The 22,652-nt window shown below is 37.1% G+C and overlaps 2 protein-coding genes and 1 pseudogene across 2 annotated transcripts; 1 reads left to right on the top strand and 2 right to left on the bottom strand.

Annotated features, from left to right (window-relative positions):
- Nucleotides 1–5,668: 5,668 nt before the first annotated feature.
- On the top strand, nt 5,669–8,444 carry LOC143632050 (FT-interacting protein 7-like). Its single transcript, XM_077100645.1, has 2 exons — nt 5,669–7,203; nt 7,335–8,444. Exons 1-2 carry the CDS (start codon nt 5,814–5,816, stop codon nt 8,324–8,326), a joined length of 2,382 nt encoding a protein of 793 aa, XP_076956760.1. The 5' UTR covers nt 5,669–5,813; the 3' UTR covers nt 8,327–8,444.
- Nucleotides 8,445–8,811: 367 nt separating this feature from the next.
- LOC143632049 (large ribosomal subunit protein eL6) lies at nt 8,812–11,056 on the bottom strand. Its single transcript, XM_077100644.1, has 4 exons — nt 10,759–11,056; nt 9,685–9,791; nt 9,143–9,324; nt 8,812–9,052 (listed from the first exon to the last, which is right to left on the bottom strand). The coding sequence occupies exons 1-4, from the start codon at nt 11,013–11,015 to the stop codon at nt 8,897–8,899; spliced, it is 702 nt and encodes a 233-aa protein (XP_076956759.1). The 5' UTR covers nt 11,016–11,056; the 3' UTR covers nt 8,812–8,896.
- A 5,899-nt stretch (nt 11,057–16,955) lies between these two features.
- On the bottom strand, nt 16,956–21,544 carry LOC143632073 (disease resistance protein Roq1-like; annotated as a pseudogene).
- Nucleotides 21,545–22,652: the final 1,108 nt, after the last annotated feature.

The raw sequence follows: 22,652 nt of genomic DNA, 5'->3' as shown, positions 1-22,652 counted from the left end.
ATATATATATATATATATATATATATATATATATATATATATATATATTAGGGTTGTTCAAAACCGGATATTTGAACTTTCGGATATCCAAAACCGGATATCCGAACCTTTCGGATAGTGAAAATCACTATCCGAATTCGAATCCGAAACTTCGGATATCCGAAGTTCGGATATCTGAACCTCAGATATCCAAATATCCGAAAAGAAATTAAAAAAAAAACATAAAATCCATGGCTGGAGACGGAGACGAACGATGGCCGATGATGGTGGCTGACTGGCTGAGATGGGCGATGGCTGGGACGTACTATGGTGGTGTCGGTGCTTCCGTGAAGTTGGAACAGACGATGGTGGTGCTGTGACGGTGGTGTTGGTGCAGCCGTGAGGGTGGTGCTGCGACAATGGTGCTGCGACGGTGGTGTTGGTGCTGCCGTGAGGGTGGTGGTGCGACAGTGGTGCTGCGACGGTGGTGTTGGTGCTGTCGTGGGGGTGGTGCTGTGGCGGTGATGCGCGACGGCTGATGCTGCCGTGAGGGAGGGATGATGAGTGAAAGAGAAGAGTTGCTTGTGTTATATTGTTATGTTAATATGTGTTAGGGTTTTGTTATTATATGTAAAATAAAATAAAATTAAAAAGTATTTAAATTAAAATACCGGATAATTCGGATAATTCGGATATCCGAAAAATCTGAAAACTACTATCCGAATCCGAATCCGAATTTTCGGATATCTAGGATTCGGATATCCGAATTTTTGGATATCCAAAAATTCGGATAGTTCGGATACGGATAGTCGGATAATTCGGATAAGGATTCGGATTCAGATAGTTTTGAACACCCCTAATATATATATAGGGATGGTTCAGGATAGAAATAATATTACTGCGAGAAATGCGATAAATGAATATGAGCCACTAGTTTTATTATAGAGTTTAAAAACTTAAAGATAAATTAAGAAAGTATAAATGTATTATATCTCTTCAATTAATATAACTAATAAACCATAATAATTATCTATTCAATTAATATAACTAATCAAATTACTATAATTAAAAAATATTAAAAATTTTATTTTTATAATTTATTTTTTGTCTCTTGAATTTTTATCCTACACAAGTACAATTTTTCATACGTTAAAATTTCTTTATATACAAAACCAATTTCTTCCTACTCAATATATTAATATTCATCAACACGTAGTTACATTGTACATTGTGATAAATAATACAAAAGACTATTTTACACGTGTTTGCATTAGACATAAATATATATATATATATATATATATATATATACAACATACACCAAAACATATAGCCTACACTTGTTCTAAGGATAAGAAAGCATATAACTTACACATAAAATTCATCATCAATAAAATAAACACACACACGAAAACATATAACATACACACGAAAAACATATAACCTACACATGTAAATTTTATTTTACACAAATACAATTTATTCATATATTAAAATTTCTTTCTATTAAAAACCAATTTATTCCAACTCAACTTATTAATATCTATCAACACGTAGTTACAATGTGATGAATAATACAAAAAACTATCCTACACATGTTTGCATTAAATGTGAAATATACACCCTACACAAAAACATATAACCCACACTTGTTCTAAGAATAAGAATACATATAACCTACACACGAAAAACAAATAACTTACACACGCATAGGATATGTATATCTTTGTGTAGTTTATATGATTGTTGATGTCGAATTAAGAGAAATCTGCAATTTGCCTCCCTGGAATATATCGTCGCTGGATGGAATAACCACTGAAAACGAATTTGCGCATTTTGCACGTCTGTGATATTTTGGCGGGTCAGTCTGTGCCATTCCGTCAGTTGACCAAGCGTTGACCTGTTAAAAAATGTTGAAATTACGTTTTACCCCTAAGCCTTTAATTCATTTTAAAAATAATTATCCAAAACCATGTAAATGCTGAGATTCTAACCCGAGACCTCTGGTTTAACGACCCACCAAAACTACCAGTTGAACTAAGTTAATGTTTGGTATAACTATACAACATAAACTATATATTATCACTTTTATCACTTCATCTTCCCCAATTATAATTAGGGTTACTTAGTTTTAATTTCAGACAATTGATCCTCATGTAAAATATATAAGAGATGACCCATTTACCCATCCATCTTCATTTTCATCATCATATTTCTAAGATGAAGAACCCTAAAATCTAACCCATAATTCATCCATCTTTATCTTCATTTTTATCTTCACCAATTCATCCAAACCAACCTATCTTCACCAATTATCTAACCCAAAAATCAAAACATACAGCCACTACCGCCACATCATTTGTTAAAATTAAGGCTGAATCGAACATCATTGATTATACTAACAATAATATGAAGGTTTAAACTCAATGAATATATTGGATATGTTGCCGGGAAAATGAACCGGTCTTCGTGGCCGGAATCCATGGCGGAGGTGGTTGCCGTGGCGGTGGCGTGATGGCCGGGAAAACGAGATGACCTGAAAAACGTGATGGCCAGAATCCATAGCGGCGATGGTTGTCGTGGCGGTGGCGTGGTGCCGGAGGTTAGGGGTTTTGATCATAATGATTTACGGGTGCGGTAGTTGAATTATTGAAGCGATTGGTGGTGGGATTTAAGATATTTGAGGGTTTGAGTGATGAAATCTAGGGTTTGAGGATTTGAGAGATTTGATTACTTGTTATGAAACTGATGATGAAGATGATGAGATTAAGAGGGATTACTTGGTGGTGGGTTTGAGGATTTGAGGTTGATGATGATGAAGAATATCAAGTATGTTTGAGGTTGATGATGATGAAGTTGAACTGCTGATGATGATGAAGATGAACTTTTAATATGCTTTTGTTATATGATAATACAACATATTAATATTATTAATAACATATTAATATGTCGTTGTTGCTTTGTTACGACTATTATTATTATTATTATATTTATTATTTATTAGAAGAAGATTACTAAAATACCCTTAATATGTTGATATTATTACTAAAATACCAACAGTCAACTGACGGCAGGAGTCAGAAAAACCCGCCGGAGAAACATAGTGGCGCAACATTCGCATAATCTTTTTCAGTGGTTATTCCATCCAAGCGACGATATAATCCAGGGAGGCAAATTGCAGATTTCTCACGAATTAAATATATAAGTTGTATGGTTTTTTGTATTTCCTCAAAACAAGTGTAGGTTATATAATTTTGTGTAGGTTGTAGATGTATTGTTTATATTTAATGGACACATTTGTATGACATTTTTTTTTATTTATGACAATAATTTTTCTAGATATATCAATTGAAAAAAAAAATATGCTTTGATATTTATTGTTAAAAATTACGCGTTGATATATGCTAATAAATTGAGTGGAAAGAAAAAAAATTTTAATATAAAGAACTAGTATTGTATGAATAAATTGTATTTTTGTTAGATAAAATGAAGAGGATGTAACTAAATTATAAAACTAAATTAGTGTTTTACATTTTTAATTATTATAGTTAAGTTAGATAGATATATATTAATTAAAGAGACTTATTATGATTAAATTATTAATTGAAGAGAGATAATGAATTTATTGTTGTATTTACATCTTTTCATTTATTTTTAAGCTTTTAAAACCTAAAATAAAATTAGTGACTCATATTCATTTCTCGGATTTCTCGTAGTAATATCATTTCTCTCCTAAACTTAAGCGCACACACACACACACACACACACACACACACACACATATATATATATATATATATATATATATATATATATATTGTAATAGGTAAATTAAACTCAAGCTCATGCATTGGTCTAGTAGTAAATTTGTGTCTTGCTTAGCTGTAAGTCATGAGTTTAAGACTGGTTCTAATCAAAAAAAATTTCACAAATGTCATGAATGGTCGTAAATTACAAAATCAATTTTAAATCTAGAGTTAAGTGCCATTTTAATATCTGTGGTTTGTATGATTACGCAACTTTGGTACCATTTTTTAATTTATTGCAAATGGCTACCCGACTTTTTTTAGAACTTTCAAATTTAGTACCTTTTTATAACCCCGTTTATATTAGTCCGTTAAGTCGGGGGCTTTTTTGTAATTTCGTTTTTTTAATTTATTTTTCCTTTTCTTTTAAACGAACCCCCCCCCCCCTATATCCATAAAACCTAAATCCACACACCATAAAACCAATTCAAAACCTAATCCACAAATCAAGCCATTTCTCCCCAAATCCATCGATCATGGTGGTTTGTTCGTGTAGTTCCGTACCAGATCGAACGACTAGACCAGCTTAAGAAGCTCGATCTGTCAAACAACGAACTCTCATGTTCAGTCCCGGACGATTTATCACGATTCGAAGCAGATTCGTTTAGCGAAAACGGTAATTTATGCGGTCCACCGGTTAGTTCATAATGTAATCGTTTGAATAAAAAAAATTAACCGTTATTCGCCGCGGGCGTTGTCAGTGTTGCGGTGTCGTTGATGTTAGGGTTTGCGATCTGGTGGTGATTTTTCTCCGGTCGGGTAAAAACGGTAAAAGTTACGACGGTGAGAGTGGAACAGGCGGTGATGACCGGAGTAACTGGGTCGATAAGTTACGAGCGTATTGGTTAGTTCAAGTGTCGTTTCAGAAACTGACACTGTGAACCCGAGTCTCATTTAACGAGTGGAGGGGAAGGAAAAGAGAGAAAAATATAAAAAAATCATGTTCCAGAGATTTTTTAAGAAAGGGAGTGGAGGGGAAAGGAGGGAAAATGCAAGAAAATTTAAACATATTATCATCCTCCCAAATTGGAGAGATTATGAGAGAAAATATTTATGTCTAATTATAACTTTTATCAATTCCTAAATTACTCTTATATTTAACTTCATATAATAGTTTACTTAAAGGGTATAATAGGAAAATGTATCTTTCTTTTCTCTTCTTCTTAACTCGGGAACACCTAAAATATTTGATTTCCCTTCTTTTCCTTCCCTTTTCATTAAACTCGGGAACACAAAATAAAATCACACATTTTCCTTCCCCTAGCTTTCTTTTCTGTCATAATTCCCCTCCCTTCCCTTCGTTAAATGAGACTCGAGAACACAGCGTAATTGTTAAGATTAAGTTAAGTGATATATTGGCTGCAACTAATAGTTTTAATCATAATAATAATATTGAGATCACTACAAGAACCAGTGTGTGTTATAAAGCTATAGTGAGTTGTTTAAAAGAAAGAAAAACTAAATTAAAAAAATGAAATTACAAAAGAGCCCCTGACTTAACGGACTAATATAAACGAGGTCATAAAAGGATACTAAATTTTCAAGTTTTTGAAAATTTGGGTAGTCATAAAAAAACAAAAAAAAAATTTGAACAATTTCGATTTATTATTTTTTTTATTATAATAATTCAATTACGTACATATTAAAGTTTGCTTAATATATTGTGTGTATATGCTACTCAAGATAAAGAGAAAGTCAGAAAACGTTAAGTTGATGAGATTCGGTTGTTTATATGATATATATTACCATGCGATCTTGTTAATACAAATATAAAACTCGCTAACAATATTTTGGTAGAAAGTTTATGCCTTGCCTCGATTCTGCTCAATCAATCTAACCTCAAGTTTCTATATATGCATCCGAATCTCTTTGGACAAAACTCAAAGTTACTTACAATGCAAGTAAGTATCATCGTACAACATATATGCATGACATGTGACTTCTCACACAAGCAAAGAATTAAGAAAAAGAAAATCAATCACGTTGACATGTGACCGTTGCTCATGCTCTTAAACCGAACACTCATTCATGTTTCACCACACTCACAACACAAACACCAACATGAATATCAGGTTAAGTAACCGTCAAATGAATCATGAACCTGTTCCAGGCGGACCGGGCCCCATTCCGGGCGCGGTCCCCACTCTTCAGCAAGACGATTACGAGCTAAAACACACGAACCCGCACCTCGGGGGCGAGAGGTTAACTAGCACGTATGATCTTGTCGAACAAACGTATCATCTTTATGTTCGAGTCGTCAAGGCCAAGGAACTTCCTCTAGGAGTTGATCCGTATGTTGAAGTTAAACTCGGGAACTACCGAGGCCGAACGCGCCATTTCGAGAAGAAAACGAACCCCGAGTGGAACCAAGTGTTCGCGTTTTCGAAAGAGCGGGTTCAGTCTTCGACTTTGGAGGTTTATTTGAAAGATAAAGAAATGTTTGGGCGAGACGAATATATCGGGAGAGTCGTTTTTGATTTAAACGAGATCCCGACACGTGTGCCGCCAGACAGTCCTCTGGCGGCACAGTGGTACCGGGTGGAGGACAGGAGGGGACATAGTGAGATAATGCTTGCGGTTTGGATGGGAACTCAAGCCGACGAGGCGTTCCCCGAGGCGTGGCATTCGGATGCATCGTTTTTGCACGGGGAAGGCGTGTTTAATGTTCGATCAAAAGTTTATGTTTCTCCGAAACTTTGGTATCTTCGGGTGAATGTTTTGGAAGCGCAAGATGTTATCCCGAATGACCGAACGCGTGCTCCCGAAGTTTCGGTGAAGGTGGAAGTCGGGAACCAAATGTTGCGAACGAAGATAAGCTCCGCGAGGACGATGAACCCCGTGTGGCATGAGGATTTCATGTTTGTGGCTGCGGAGCCGTTTGAGGAGCACTTGGTTCTAACCGTTGAGGACCGGGTTCACTCGTCGAGGGACGAGGTTCTTGGGGTGTTGAACCTTCCGTTGACCGTGTTCGAGAAGCGGCTTGACCATCGACCGGTTCATTCCCGGTGGTTCAATCTCGAAAGGTATGGAGTTGGACCAGTTGGTGAGATGAAGTTTTCAAGTAGAATACACATTCGGGTTTGTTTAGAAGGGGGGTACCATGTTTTAGACGAGTCGACTTTGTATATAAGCGATCAAAGGCCGACCGCTAAACAACTATGGAAGCAACCGTGCGGGATCCTTGAAGTCGGGATTTTGGGTGCGCACGGTTTGCTTCCTATGAAAATGAAAGACGGGCGGGGGACGACCGATGCTTATTGCGTGGCGAAGTATGGACAAAAGTGGGTCCGTACACGGACGATTCTCGACACGCTTAGCCCGAGATGGAATGAACAATACACTTGGGAAGTTTATGATCCCTGTACGGTTATCACTCTCGGTGTGTTCGATAATTGTCATTTGGGAGCTGAGAAACCAGGTACGCGCAGAGGTGGCAAAATGGACGGGCCATATCTTTTATATGTTATATTTAATCTATTTTACTCGAATAAAATAAAATTCAAATCGACCTGATTAAGATTTGTTAAAACTGTGTTTTGTATCTGATAGGTACAGAACGAGATTCAAGAATCGGGAAGGTGAGGATCCGGTTATCTACCCTCGAAACTCATCGTATATACACGCACGCGTACCCACTACTCGTGCTCCATTCGTCCGGGGTGAAGAAGATGGGTGAGCTCCAACTAGCGGTTCGGTTCACCACACTATCACTAGCCAACATGGTGTACCTCTATGGTCACCCTTTATTGCCCAAGATGCATTACCTAAACCCATTAACGGTTAACCAAGTCGACACGTTAAGGTACCAAGCCATGAACATAGTGGCGGTCCGGCTAGGTCGAGCCGAACCGCCTCTCAGGAAAGAGGTGGTCGAGTACATGTTGGATGTTGATTCTCATATGTGGAGCATGAGAAGAAGCAAAGCCAACTTTTTCAGGATCATGTCGTTGCTTTCGGGTTTGTTTTCGGTTAGCAAGTGGTTCAACAATGTTAAAGAATGGAAGAACCCGGTCACAACGGTTCTTGTTCATATCTTGTTTTTGATATTGTTATGGTATCCCGAGCTCATACTACCAACCGTATGTCTCTACATGTTCTTAATCGGGCTCTGGAACTACAGGTTCCGAGCCCGACACCCGCCTCATATGGACCCAAAACTCTCATGGGCCGAGGCGGTGCATCCTGATGAGCTTGACGAAGAGTTTGACACTTTCCCAACATCAAGACCGCCAGACGTAATCCGGATGAGGTACGACCGGATCCGAAGCATAGCCGGGAGGATTCAGACCGTGGTGGGAGATTTGGCCACGCAAGGAGAACGAATAGGTTCGTTGCTCAGCTGGCGAGACCCTCGGGCCACTAGTCTGTTTGTGGCTTTTAGCCTTTGCTCAGCGGTGGTTCTATATGTGACTCCTTTTCGGGTGGTTGCATTGGTTACCGGGTTGTACATGTTTCGACACCCTCGGTTCAGAAGCAAGTTGCCTTCGGTCCCAAGTAACTTCTTTAAGAGGTTACCCGCGAAAGCAGACAGCTTGCTCTAACTTGTTTCAAATCATTAAGCAAAAGCAGGAAACTGTTGATTTTCTGATATTTCAGTTTTAATTTCCATGTAATGTTTGAATAAATATATATAATATATAAATCAGTGTTTTTCTTTAGTTCAGACATCACCAACCAACACAAAATCAGAAACTTGAAATTAACAAACATGTAATAACTATTAATAACCAGAGTTTTTGTAAACTGCAAACCGACAACCAGAATCAAGTCGGCTGATTCGACTAGTTTTAGATTCATACTAGTCAGTTTCATAGTTCGGTTTATGATTATTTAATGGTTCAGCCAAAACTTTAAAACCTGCTAAACCGCTTAAACCAGTTTATATATAATTTATCGTTTTTTAAAACCAAAGTTGAACCGGACCATGAACACACATCAACTGGATGCATAACACAATAAACTGAATATAATAATTTAACAACGAATGTATAGATTCCAAAATTTAGTTGCGATAGACATTTAAAAACAGTATTTCAGTGCTGATCATAAAAAACCGACACAATGTAGCCTCTAAATCTAGAGTTTGCATAAACATAATCAAAAAGTTGATTCTAAAAGACGAGCTCATGGGGTTTCATGCCTGCTTTGAGTGAAAACCGTGCACCCAAATAGGTTTTGAGATCAGGAACAGCCTCAATGGATTTAATCAGCGCTGCATCCACTGATTTCTGGTCATCCTTTTTGTCTTGTGGGAGCACGTTCTTTTCCTATACAGCATCGAGATAAAAAAATTAACATGAGAATGATCAATATTTAACATGTTATTTATACAAAATAACATAAATTCTAAAAATTACCTCTTTCTCTACTTCGAAAAACTCGCCCTCTCCTTTAGTCTTCTTCTTTTCAACTTTCTTTCCAAAATATTTGTCATCAAACTTCTCCACGTTTACTCCCGAGATGTCAACTTTGGTTGATGTGGCAATCACATATGATTGGTTCACCCTCCTCAAAGGAACACCGTTGATCTTAAAAGGACCTAAGAAATCAAGAACCACCTTTAAAAGACAAACAAAACAAATATTGACATCGGTATAGACAAAAACACCACTTGAATACATCAATGAACTCAAACAATGTTATAATATTGAATTCAAAACCGAAAATAGTTTGCATAGTACCATACTAAATTTCAAAATCTGCACTGTAACTCATATAGAAGCATTATTCCAATATTATCTTTATACTTTAAAAACTCGGCATTAACAAAGATTTTGACGGTAGGTTTTCTTCAACAAAAGTGTTTACTTCAAAAGAATAAGATGACATAAGATAGCATGCACAATAACAAATACAATTTCATAACTCAACATTTCAACAATCTTAAAAAGAACATTACCAGTAACCAAAAGCAATCCAGACGTGAGTTGCTTCAAGAAAACAACCCTTTTCCCCTTAAACCTCCCAGCCAAAATAATCAGCACGGTTCCAGGAGTAATGCTAGCTCTGAACACATACATACAACACAAACCAAGTAAACACATACATTATAACGTGCAGAAAATCAAATTAACCAAACCAATATAACCAAACTGTACCAAAAAACTGGTAGGTCGGTTTATTGGTTTCTGAAAACCAACAATAGTGGGTCAGTTATGGTTAACAAGGTTTCCATGCCCACCAAAACCAACCTAAACCAATTATATATATTTTTTTAATATTAAAGATTATATGTATTCATTTAATGCTAAGTGTTGTACTAATATATACCAATGTGTAATAACTAATAACAATCGATTCCATGGTCAAAAAATATCTAACCCAAACTTTCAGGCCCAAGTCTAGAGGTGTAAACAAGCCCGATCTCCCTAGACTTTTTTTGACTTATAAGTTATGCGGGCTTGACCTCGGCACATTAGTTGTTTTTGTAAGCTCGAGCTCAGCTCGCTTACTATTTATTAATCAATTTATATATGTTTTTAGTTATTTTTAGATATTTTAACAAAACTTTAAACGGGCCCTAAGATGGCTCAAGCCCATGTAGTACCTTAAACGAGCCAGATCTCAGCACAACCTCGATTGGGTAAAGTAAAACAAACACATAGAAGTTATAAAAAAACAAAACTAAAAAACTCCCAAGGCTCGTTAAAGCTCGACAAGCCTAAACAAGCTTCCCATACAAAACTCAAGCTCGGGCTCGATAACTAAGCAAGCATCATTTGAAGCTCGGGCTCCGCTCGTTTCGAGCTCAGCTAATTTGCACCCCTAGGCCTAACTAATGCCCAATTATATCGTTCCACGAGCTATTTTTAGCTAGACTCAAATTCACGGTTACCCAACCCGCTTATCGCTATAACCTTCAAAACTAATTAACCAACATCAATTACAATTTTAGGACAAACCGACCCATGCACACCCCTACACTGATACTATTTATAATTTCACATCTACTGAAACCAATCGAAACAAAGACCTGAGCTTGGTGGGCCGGGCTTTCCGCTTATTAACAAGCGGTTTCTTGACATCATCAGCTGGATAAAACTTGGGCGGCTTCTCAGCAGGAGCATCAGCCACAGCCTTCTTCTCATGCTTAGGGAAAGCACCGCCATTTTTGGCCTTAATGGCCCACAAACCCCTTTTGTGGTACATTTTAGACCTTGAGTACTTGCCCACACCTCTGATCAAATCTGGGTTTCTGCACACATGTGGCTTCCTTTGTTGTGGTGCCATTGAATGTATGTTATGTTACCTGACAATAGTAGTAAAACACAAGATTATTGTTTAGTTAAAAGTTGAAAACAAAGAAAAAGATTGAGATTTGAATTGTTTTGTGTAGAGTTTTTGAGGTAAGATGATGGGATATGAGATTGTAGAGGTGGGTTTAAGTGATTAATGGATGAAGTGAAGGATAATTGTGTTGTGTGTTACCTGTGGTGTGTGTTCGAAGATTAACTGAGGCGGATGAAGTGAGGCTGAAAAACCCTAATGGTTATGTCAAGGGCAAATTTGTAATAAAGACCTTTCTTTCTTTAACGTTTTACAAGTGCGCCCCTTTTTTTAAAAACAAAAACAAAACAAGGGCCGTTAATTCGTGTCTTAACGTGTTTAATAGCCTAGAAACGACGCGCTCAATACATGTATTAAATATTTTAATTACATCATACGTCATGGATATGAGACAGTTTTAAGTGTCATATATCAATAAAGAGAAACGGTGTAGCGTGGCCTATTAATTTCAGTTATTTAAAAAATAAAAAAAAATCGCATACCACACTTTTTTATTAATAAGTCTTATCGTGTCTTAAACAAGTATCTAATTGACAGTTCTAAACACACCCTTTAAAATCATATTTCTTAAGTGTATTATATAAAAAATAAAATTTATTAATTGTCAAAACTACTTAGACTCATAGCTTGATACTTTTCATGGACTATACTTATATTTATGCATGTCGTAGCAATTTGTAAGAGATTCAAATATACCTTCTTGCTTGTTCTATATCTTCCATCACATACGTTTTCATCTATCTCTCGGCAAAAAAGGGAAAATAATGATGTAGCTGAACAATGACATCGATGGCGATCGAATGAGGCTATCTAGCCATGGGTGGCTGAGGGAATTGATGGATGATCAAACCCTTGAATCAGTCTTGACTATGCAGAATTATTATTAGTCGATCACAAGAATTAGGGGGAAATAAAACCCTAAAGCACTCTTTGCAACAAAGGTGCATTATGCATGTCTCAACCATTAAAGGATTATCATTATTTACTTGATCACTAAATACCTCAACTCAATTTGGTAAAATCACTAGAATACGTTCCTCGTAATAAGTGGGCTGGGTTATGACCATGACGTGCTGAGAAACATAAATCAGGGATGTTATAAAAACATAAATAACGAAAGATAAACTTGATCAATTTCACCAATACAAAGTTGTTAACTAATAGGGATTAAATACTTCGAATAATATTTGGTACGTTAAGTAAACTAAGGGTAGGAGAATGAGAAGTGTCCTTAGCGGGAGCCGCCTTCCATTTAATTCTAAAAACGCAAATAAAAATGTATGGTTAAAATAGCATTTATGAGGTGGTTGAGATTCTTTTCGCAATACCATAGTCTTCGCATTGAATTGCACAACTCTAGTATCTAGATTGGGGCAAGTGTCACACCCCAAAAATCTTAATTAAGACAGCGAGAGATTTTAACTTAAGTCGTTCGGGTTATGATAGATGCTGATAGCCAATAATAATAGAATAAAAATATTTAATAATAAAAGATTAACTTTTATTTAATAAAAGTATTCATTACAATGTCAGAGTTCATACACGTGCTACCGCACGGTTTATTAAAATTTCCATTTTCTTCATTATTCAAACACACAAACCGCCCTCCTTTTCATGTCTCCTCGAAACCATCACTTACCTGAAAAACATATTAAAAATAAACGTCAACACAAATGACGGATCTCCTATTTTCCTAATAAAACTTTTCTCTCTCCTAAAAACCATTTTATCCTTTAACATTTTCCTATTTAAAAAAAATCATTTTTTATACATTTCAAATGGCGGAACCCCTGGTAATCGTCCACCTCACCAGACAAGATCTGACACGGCCCACTTGTTTGTTGACACCCGTCATTTCAAATGGCGGATCTCTATTTCCTAATAAAACTTTTCTCACTCCTAAAAACCATTTTATCCTTTAACATTTTCCTATTTCAAAAAAATTTCATTCTTTATACATTTATCATTAGCATATCTCTTTCCTTCACTCACAACCACTTTCAAAATATATTAAAAAATCATAGGGGTGAACAGTAACTTTCAAATATACAGAAATATCACTGAGTTTTCTAAAATTTAAAAACTTTTCACTCATATCAACCTAAATCGCCCTCTAAATTATAAAAACATATGTCACATAAGATAGAGGGTTAGATGAGAATGCTCTAACAATCTACACTGCACAGCCAACTTGAGCCAAGCGTTGGCTCATTTAAGGTACTACACAAGCTCAATCAGAACTTAGGCTCATTTTAAGGGTTTTCTCAAAATATAAAAAAAAAATTAATAATGTATACATGTCAATAATAAAATAATCAACGGCCAGGGCCTAAGCTTGAAAAAACAACTCACGAGCTGAGCTCGAGCTCGAGCACTCATAAGTCAAAACAAATCGAGCTCAGGCTCGACTCGGCTCGTTTACACCCTTGTTTTTTTATAGTTAAACCCGTGCCATCACCTTCTGTCTGGAAATTGCATGGCCTGAACCCATAAGTAGTATTTATGGTGATTGAAATTTATTCCATTTTTTATAAATGTTCATTAAATGTTTCAATGAGAAATACATGATACTTGAAAGCTTAAACACATGTATCACTTGATAGAGTCCCTTGTCTTTTTAATAGGAGGCCGGTCTCAAAGTTCGGATCCGGACATGAAATATATTAGTTTGGAGAAGTGTAGGAGTAACATAAATCATATAATGAGATGCATTAATCTATATTTAGACCTCATATATTAATTTGGACTATGATCTAATAACTTATGGTAAACAAGATTGTGTTGTAAGTTTCATGATATTCTTCCATGCTTAAGTTTTTGGCTTCAATCAATCAATCAATCATGCCCAGTAAAATCCCACCGACAGCAAAGCTATAAGTAGGGTCTGGGGAAGGTGGGATGTAGGCACACCGTACCTCTATCCAAAGGAATAAAGAGGTGGCTTCCAGAGAGACCCTCGGCTCTAAATACATATGTATGAAGCAAAATAAAGGAAATCAAAGTTTAACAGTTATATAAAAACTACTGCTAATTATAATAATATTAATAATAAGATCACAGTTTTACAGCTATATAAAAGCTAATAATAATAATAATAATAATAATAATAATAATAATAATAATAATATATGTAAGGGAAATACCATTATGGTATGTGACCTAAATAAGTTAAGTCTAAGCCCTAAGGTATTCAATTCTCTCTAAAAATCCTTAACTTTAATTCTACTTCTCCACGAATTCCTATCCTCAACCATGTCCTCGGAGAGGTTTAGGTCTATCAAATCATGCCTAATCCTCTCATCCCAAGTCAATTTCGGTCGTCCTCTACCCCTCCTCCCCTCTATAGTAATGTTTTCTACGGATCTAACAGGATTCGTCGTCTGTCTTCTCTTTACATGTCCAAACCATCTCAATCTCCCCTCTCTTATCTTGTCTGCTATGTTCGCCACCCCTAATCTCTCGCGAAACGCAACGTTTCTTATTCGGTCTAGCTTTGTGTGCCCACACATCCAACGTAGCATTCTCATTTCTGCTACCTCCATCTTCCGCACTTGTGCCTTCTTGATGGCCCAACAATCTGTTCCATATAGCATTGCAGGTCTAACTGCCACCCTATAGAATTTTCCCTTTAGTTTAGTCGGGAAACTCTTGTCGCACAATATACCTGTGGCTGCTTTCCATCTACACCATCCTACCTGAACTCGGTGGGTCACATCACTGTCTAATTCCCCATCGCTCTGTACAAATGATCCTAAATACTTGAACTTCGTTACCTGCGGGACCACCTGCCCTTCAATTGTGATATGTGCGTCTTCATTGTCGTTTATCCCACCAAAATCACAGTGGAGGTACTCCGTCTTAGATCGGCTAATCTTTAAACCTTTTGTCTCTAAGGTTGTTCGCCACTCCTCAAGCCTCATGTTTAGATCTTGTTTTTTCTCAGCAAGTAACACAATATCGTCTGCGAACATCATGCACCACGGGAGAGTCCCCTGAATCGACTTTGACAACTCATCCAAGACTACTGCAAAAAGAAACGGGCTCAACGCTGACCCCTGGTGAAGACCTACCTCTACAGGAAAGAAATCAGTATCCCCCACTGGTGCACGGACACTTGTTTCACTCCTGGTATACATATCCATAATTATCTCTATGTATTTCCTGGGCACTCTTCTACCCTCCAAGCACTCCCAGAGCACCTGTCGTGGCACACTGTCGTAGGCCTTTTCTAGGTCAATAAACACCATATGTAGATCACGCTTCTTCTCCCTATACTTTTCCATTAATCTTCTTATAAGGTGTATTGCCTCTGTGGTGGAACGCCCCGGCATGAAGCCAAATTGGTTGACCGTAACCTGAGTTTCTCGTCTAAGTCTACCCTCAATCACTCTTTCCCATAGCTTCATAGTATGACTTAGTAGTTTGATTCCTCAGTAGTTACCACAACATTGGGCGTCTCCTTTGTTCTTATAGATAGGAACTAAAACGCTGCTCCTCCACTGGTCTGGCATCTTACCTGATTTGAGAATACTATTGAACAGAGTAGTTAACCACATGACTCCTTCCTCCCCCAGACACTTCCACACCTCGATGGGTATGTTGTCTGGGCCAACCGCCTTAGACCTTCCCATCCTCCTAAGTGCATCCTTCACCTCTTCTCGTGTGATCCGTCGGCAGTAGCAGTTATTCGATTGTTGTCGTTAAAAGTTTGTGTTGTCATGTTCTTCTTGGTAAGCTCTCCCATTGTTAAAAAGATTGTGGAAGTAGGTTTGCCATCTTAGCTTGATGTCATGCTCCTTGACCAGTACATGCCCATCTGTATCCTTTATGAACTTCACCGGTCCTAGATCTTGCCTTCTACGCTCCCTGGCTTTGGCAATCTTAAACATAGCATGTTCCCCCTCTTTTGTTTCTAGACTTTCATACATCCGTTTAAAGGTCGCCTTCTTTGCTTCCGCCACTGCCTTCTTCGCCTCTATCTTGGCCGTTTTGTAGTTGTCCCTCAATTCCACTCGCTCCTCCTCATTCGTGCACCTCATTAGCTCCCTAAAACATCCTTGTTTGTCCCTTATCTTGTCTTGCACTGCGTCATTCCACCACCAAGACTCCTTATGCCCACTTGTCTTTCCTGTTGTAACCCCGAGAGTCTCCTTTGCTACTTGGATGATCTTTGTCTCCATAGCTTCCCATATATGATTTGAGTCCCCATTTAGTCGAGCCCGCGTATGCAGTATGAGTTTATCCTTAAACAGTAGGAGATTTTCGTCCTTCAAATTTCCCCATCGAATTCTCGGTGTACCTTTCTTCTCTCGAACAGTCAGCTTATTTCTGAAGGCTATATCTGTCACTAGTAGTCGATGTTGAGTCACAACTGCCTCCCCAGGTATGACTTTGCAGTCCTTCCACCAACGTCGGTCTCCTTGCCTCATCAAAAGGTAGTCAATTTGCGTGTCGGTCTCCTTGCCTCCACCAACTGCCTCCCCAGGTATGACTTTTTGGCTTACAGTTTGAAAAAAAAGCCGTCAAAACAAGTTCGTGAACACCCCTAAATGCAATTAAACTTCTCAAATTGCTTGATTGTCATGCAAATGGCACTTAGTCACAAGGTTCTACCGAGCAAAGATTGATTAGAAACCTATAGAAAATTACATAGCATGTAGAATTGTAGACTATAATTCATTTGCAATAATGGTAGAATAAGCTGAAAGTGGGAAACAAGGAAATGAAATCACAAATGGAACTCTGTTTTCCCAGACTTTGTTCACCACTACTCTACTACACAAACAACTACAAGGATGGTTTTTTCGACCATCTTGACTGCCGAAAATGGTCTTAAACCAATACATTCATATAAGTAGAGGTTCGATGTAGAGCAAATCTCAATCAAAGATTCCATATAATCTTGATACAAGAATTTAAATCATGCTGGATTGTAAATGTCTTCCCAATTCCAAGTTTATCATCCCAAACTTCAGAAGCATCCATCACGCCTTTTGATGTTCGATCAGGATCACCTTCACTTCTCCTAGGAACTAGCTCAACTCCAAACAAACTTTTATTGTCACTACAGAAAGAAAACGAAATCAACCCGCATGCTGAATTCAACCAAGTGATGTGCCTCAATGAGCTGAAAGAAACATATCCTATATATGCTTCCGCAGATGTAAGTGCATCATGCCCAGCCTTCGCTTCAGAACACGCGTCTTGTTCCTGCTTGATACTTATTGTAATACGTGGAGACTCTACTTGACGTATGAGGGATATTAAGAACCCACAAAAATCATTTGTCCAATTATTCGGAAGCTGCAATATAAATGTATTCCCACTAACAAGCCCATTTGTCATATACCTATGTGGATTATTATAATATTAAAACGCGATACTAATGAAGTGTTCTTCAATAGCATTACCCTGACAAAAGAACACAAATTAACACAAACAAATTGAGCTCGGGTTATTTAACTTAGTTAAAGATTTAATTTCAAAAGGTAGAGTCTAACCTCAAGCATGGGATACACTATCATCTTTCTGATAAGTTTATTGTTCCTCAGAAATGAGACTTTCAACAACCATTTACATTTTGAAATGTCACCAACAGATTCAAGTGAGATACAAAAATTTGCTATAAGAATAGCTATGCTTGATGTTAGATCCATGATTTCTACAAGGTTTTCACATCGCGAAACGTCTAGCCATTGAGCCTCGGAACTTGCAAGAGGCTAACATTTAACTTTGAAAATTTATTTCTTGTTAGATGGAGTTCTTCTAAGTTTGGTAACTTCCAAACGTTAGAACTTATTTCTTCATCTCCCAAATTGCACTTGTTAAAAACTAACTTTCTTAGTCTTTTGTGAAAATATTGTAACCCAATGCCACGGCCATGTAGATGGGCACTGGATCCCTTCGGACCTGGAGAACGTGTGACGTTGAGTCGGGGTTTACCTTTGTAGTTGTCGTTGTTATGAGGTGACGAAGGTGTGCGCTCCTCTAAACAACATTCTACACTTTGTGATAGCTGCATAAATTTGGTGTCGCCACATAGTGTGCTGAGACCATTGGCCCAAAAGGTTACAAGAAAGTTTTGTCTGTAAGATGCAACTTCTTTCCCGTGCTTAACTAATTGAGAATTATTTATTTTCTCCATGTTATTTTTGGTCTCTGTGAGCTTAAATAGTTTGATGCATCCTGAAAATACAAGACTCTCAACTTTCTTTATATGGGTAATGGGTGGAAACGTCTTAAGGTTGACACAACCGTGTAGAATCACACAAAGAAGCCTTTGCAGACGTCCCAATGATGGATGGATATCTTCTAGATACGGACATCCATAAATCATAAACTTTTCAAGATTTGGAAGTCCATCAAAATCTGGTGTCATGTTGAGGTTGTTCAATCCTTGAAGTTTGATCATCCTCAAATTTGGCAAATACTGTTGTGTACAAGTCATTATGTCAAAAGTTTGTCATCATATTCACAAATTTGGTTCAAGTTAAATTAAATCTGCTATATATTGTTTATACATTAACGTTTCTGTCCTAAAATCTTTTTTATAAGTCTCCTGTGCTCCCCCTGGACTCCACTACGTGCCCTCTAATTAATTAAGAGCTTAATATGCATGAATGTTTCTTGATTGTACTTGTATTAACTTTAATATCAAGTTCAAATCCTTTTAAGTGACAGAATGTGGTGATTCCAATGCGATGAGATTGTCTGCGGTTTATGTCCATGTTAAATCCAATAAGTTGTTAGCATTATGAAAAGGACCAAATTTTAAGATTCACTCTGATAGAAGTTTAGCGGACATGTTCGCTCCTAATAATTTGTCTATTTCGAGTGCTTTAAGACCAAGTGTATTAGGAATGTGGTGTGGCATCACTCCCTGTCACATCACCACCAAATTGACGTTAAACCATTAATTACAGCGTTCCAAGAAGAGGACGATAGTCGATTAACGGAGTTAAAGGGCAAAAACAGGTGGGCCCACTCACTTTCTAGCCAATCAAATTACCCTTTCAAATTAAAAATAAATAAATAATAATTGTGTTTTCAATTAAATTAATACGGGTTTTTAAGTGAAAGTCAATGAATGCCCAATGCCTAAGTGACGTGACGGGTTTTTTTTTTTTTTATTAATTAAAGCCCCTCCATCACACTTAGTCTTAAAGAAGATTTGCAATACCAGTATATGAAAATAAGAAACAAAAGCAGACTTGAAATCACACAGAATAAATGTTATCTACTTACATGAAAACTACAACCTAAGTGGATCAATTAGTGAAAATCAAACCAAGTGCTCAAATTCATATAATTATGAAAATTTAGCTATTTTGTAAGGTATCATTCACATTGTTTTCCATCCATTATTAACAAAATAAAAAAATTGAAGACTTACCTTGTAACCCTCCCAAAGTCGTTTTTGCACAAAACCACTAAACATTAGACAACAAAGCTCCCTTGGTGAAAAACTTGCTGGCAATGGACTTGTATGAAAAGCTCTCCAATTAATCCACCAAAGTTTTTCCATGTCTGCAATAACCTCGAGATGGCATGGTGATGGATCATACGAATGAGGGGTGTATTGTATTGCTTTAATCTTATCAAGATCCTGTGATATATAAACAAAACGGTGTCATGGACGAGTTATGAGTATACTTATACACAAATCATACACAACTAGCTTAACCATTTTCGTGGTTGCATCCATGCTACATATGTTTAGAACATCTTTCATATACCAAACTATACTATGCTTTTCAGGATTCTTAGGGTGTTCCCCTCTAACAATGTAATGCCCCATTTCTTGTACCAAATCATGCATATCAAACTTGTCGTCCTGATCAATAGTTATGAGCGCCTTTTCTATCAACACCTTCACGCCTATCACCGGGTGAAACCCACAAGCATCAAGTATCTCTATTGCAATGTTTTTCTTCACTCCCCTAAAAAACATGAAATGTCTAGGAACAACTCTTTCTCGATCGGTTTAAGTCCATCAAAGCTGACCTTTAGCTTTTCCACAATATCGGCATCAGGGATCTCTTTCAATCGAGCTAGCTAGTGCACTTAACCACTCATTAACATCTGTGTCACAAAGAAAAGAACCAAGAACTTTAAGCGCTAGCGGGAGTCCCTTAGAATAGGAAACCGCATATGTTGAAAGCAACTCGTAATGTTTTATAGGTGGATGATTCTAAAGTGCATGCTTAGAAAAGACCTCCATACCCTCATCATCATTCAACAGGCAAACATTGTGTAACACATTTACTTTGTGTGCATTTAGCAAATGGTTATCTCTTGTTGTGATTATTATTCTGCTTCCTTCGCCAAACCAATCATGTGATCCAGCTAACACGTTTAGTTGGTCAAGTTTATCGACGTCATCAAGAACAATCAATACTTTTTTATGGCACAACCTACTTTTCATCAAATGTTCTCCTTCTTCAACTCTCCTTATTTCCATTTTCCTTTGTTTCAAAACATCATAGAGAATCTTCTCTTGTAGCAGTTTTAAACCATGCTTACTTGATTATTCTCGGACATTTTCTACAAAGCAGCAACCATCAAACTTGTGGGAGATCTCATAATAAACAGAAGATGCAAGAGTAGTCTTGCCACCACCCCCAACACCCCATATTCCAATCATGAGCACACCACCTGACCAAATTTGTAACTTTGGTATCAAATCTTGCATTCAAGACTCTATTCCGACCAGGTTTCAATTGACACTTGAATTGGCTGGATGCAACCTATCTGAAATTGTGTCAACAATTTCTTTAATGCATTTTGACTCATGCCTGCACATCATATATACAAGGATAATTAACATATGCTCACCTTAACAGTTGAGATAATATGTGTTTCATGAAATAAGATGAAAAGATTTCTAGCACCTCTAAATCTCACATATATTAAAAAGCAGACTCTAAAGTACAAAAGCTTTATATATATTTAAAAAAAAGGAAAGATAACTACCCGTTAGCGATGTGTTTGGGTTCCCATCCACAAATATTGCTTGCGTCCACGAGTGCTTTTCTCCAAGATTCAACTTTGTTTTTGTTTTCTAACTCATGTCTGGTAAATGCTTCACCGTATTTTAGCTTTTGTTTTCGTACTTCAGAGGGTTCCACGCCATAAAATATAGGCATGACTATCTGGCCTCTGGTATCCTTGCATTTCATAATGTACGCAAGTTCATCTAAGCACCAAGTAGAATCAGCATAATTTTTGGAGAATACGACGACGACAATATGTGACTCTTCGATAGCCTTCAAAAGGGATTCGCTGATCGATTCACCTTGGGGAAGTGTTTCATCGTCTTTGCAAGTGTGGATTCCTTGTTGTACTAGAGCTGAGTAGAGATGATCCACAAAGGTCTTGCGAGTATCTTCTCCTCTAAAGTTAAGAAAAACATCATGATTCCATGATAGTGGAGAAGAGATGACTGTGGAATTAGTAGAAGATGATGATGCCATTAATTGTTAGTTTGGTTGATTTGGTGTTAATCAGTACTTTTAAGGGTAATCCAGGTGTGAGTATAAGATGCATGTCATGAGCACCTTAGGAAATGAAGAGAATATAAAGAGATCATGTGAGTTTTCAAGAAATTCCAATTTACTCATTGATAATGTCACCGTTATTAAAAAGAAATAACGAAAAAAATATTTTAAGCTCGCCATAATTTAACCCATCTGTTTGTTGCGATGACATTTTAGGTGTGGACACGTATCTGAATTCTATTATAAAGTTAAAAATTTAAATGCAGACACCATTTTGTTGGTTAGTTATTCCTTGCTATCATCAATGGAACATTTTTCTTAAATGGCCAGCGAGGTTGCAATCTACTCTCGATTATAATTATAAAGATGTAGAACCTCTTATTTGCAAATTCATTAAATATATATATACGCACAGAGCTATTGGTATCGTCCAGGATACGAACTTTGTTTTTGATGTTTGTAACCGTGTAGACAAGGTGACGATTTGTTGGTTTTGGTGTTGCAGTTTTAGTGTCGTTCGTTGACATGTTAACTCGAGGATCTTCTACAGTTGTATATAATCTCCCTGAATTATTGTTAAAGATAAGCCATATGTCTATACAAGAAAAATAAAATCATATAAATATATCTACATGCCTCTTAGATAATATAATAATGATTGAAGACCAAATTCTCCATAGAATGCTGCATCTTCTTTAAACAGGAAACAAATCACTTAGGTTTCCAAAGTAGTCTGACTCACAAATCACACCGTATAATTTAGCGTCTTACTCCGAGCATCAGCGGTGCAAACCAGCTGGCTTGCGAAGATGAGATGATGAAGATCGTTGAACAAAGTGTTAAAGGATTGCAATCGGTTTAAGTAACAAAGTAGTTGTGATGACTGATGATAAAATCGATGAACTGCCTCGGCCCTTGATGCATATCAGGTTTATGTTCTGCATACGAAACCTAACCAAACCAGTAATAAGTAAACCTTCGGTTGGGTGCCGGTCTCTCGTGGTTTTTAATTGTTTAGTACCGAAAACCACATGCTTTGTTTTACATTATGTATATGAATATGAATGTGTTAGATTGTTTGAAT

Source organism: Bidens hawaiensis, unplaced genomic scaffold (assembly GCF_021521415.1).
Source record: "Bidens hawaiensis isolate Kalapana, Puna unplaced genomic scaffold, B.hawaiensis_p1.1 tig00006359_1, whole genome shotgun sequence".
NCBI lineage: Eukaryota > Viridiplantae > Streptophyta > Magnoliopsida > Asterales > Asteraceae > Bidens > Bidens hawaiensis.
This window is presented reverse-complemented; position numbering and strand designations above follow the sequence as displayed.

Excerpts from the sequence above, each read along its gene's own strand:
- LOC143632050 (XM_077100645.1), top strand. The coding sequence starts at position 5,814 with ATGTTTCACCACACTCACAACACAAACACCAACATGAATATCAGGTTA. Across the intron at positions 7,204-7,334 it reads TTTGGGAGCTGAGAAACCAG|GTACAGAACGAGATTCAAGA; the intron begins GTACGCGCAGAG and ends TGTATCTGATAG.
- LOC143632049 (XM_077100644.1), bottom strand. The coding sequence starts at position 11,015 with ATGGCACCACAACAAAGGAAGCCACATGTGTGCAGAAACCCAGATTTG. Across the intron at positions 9,325-9,684 it reads TGGATTGCTTTTGGTTACTG|GTCCTTTTAAGATCAACGGT; the intron begins GTAATGTTCTTT and ends TTGATTTCTTAG. Across the intron at positions 9,053-9,142 it reads TTTTCGAAGTAGAGAAAGAG|GAAAAGAACGTGCTCCCACA; the intron begins GTAATTTTTAGA and ends GATGCTGTATAG.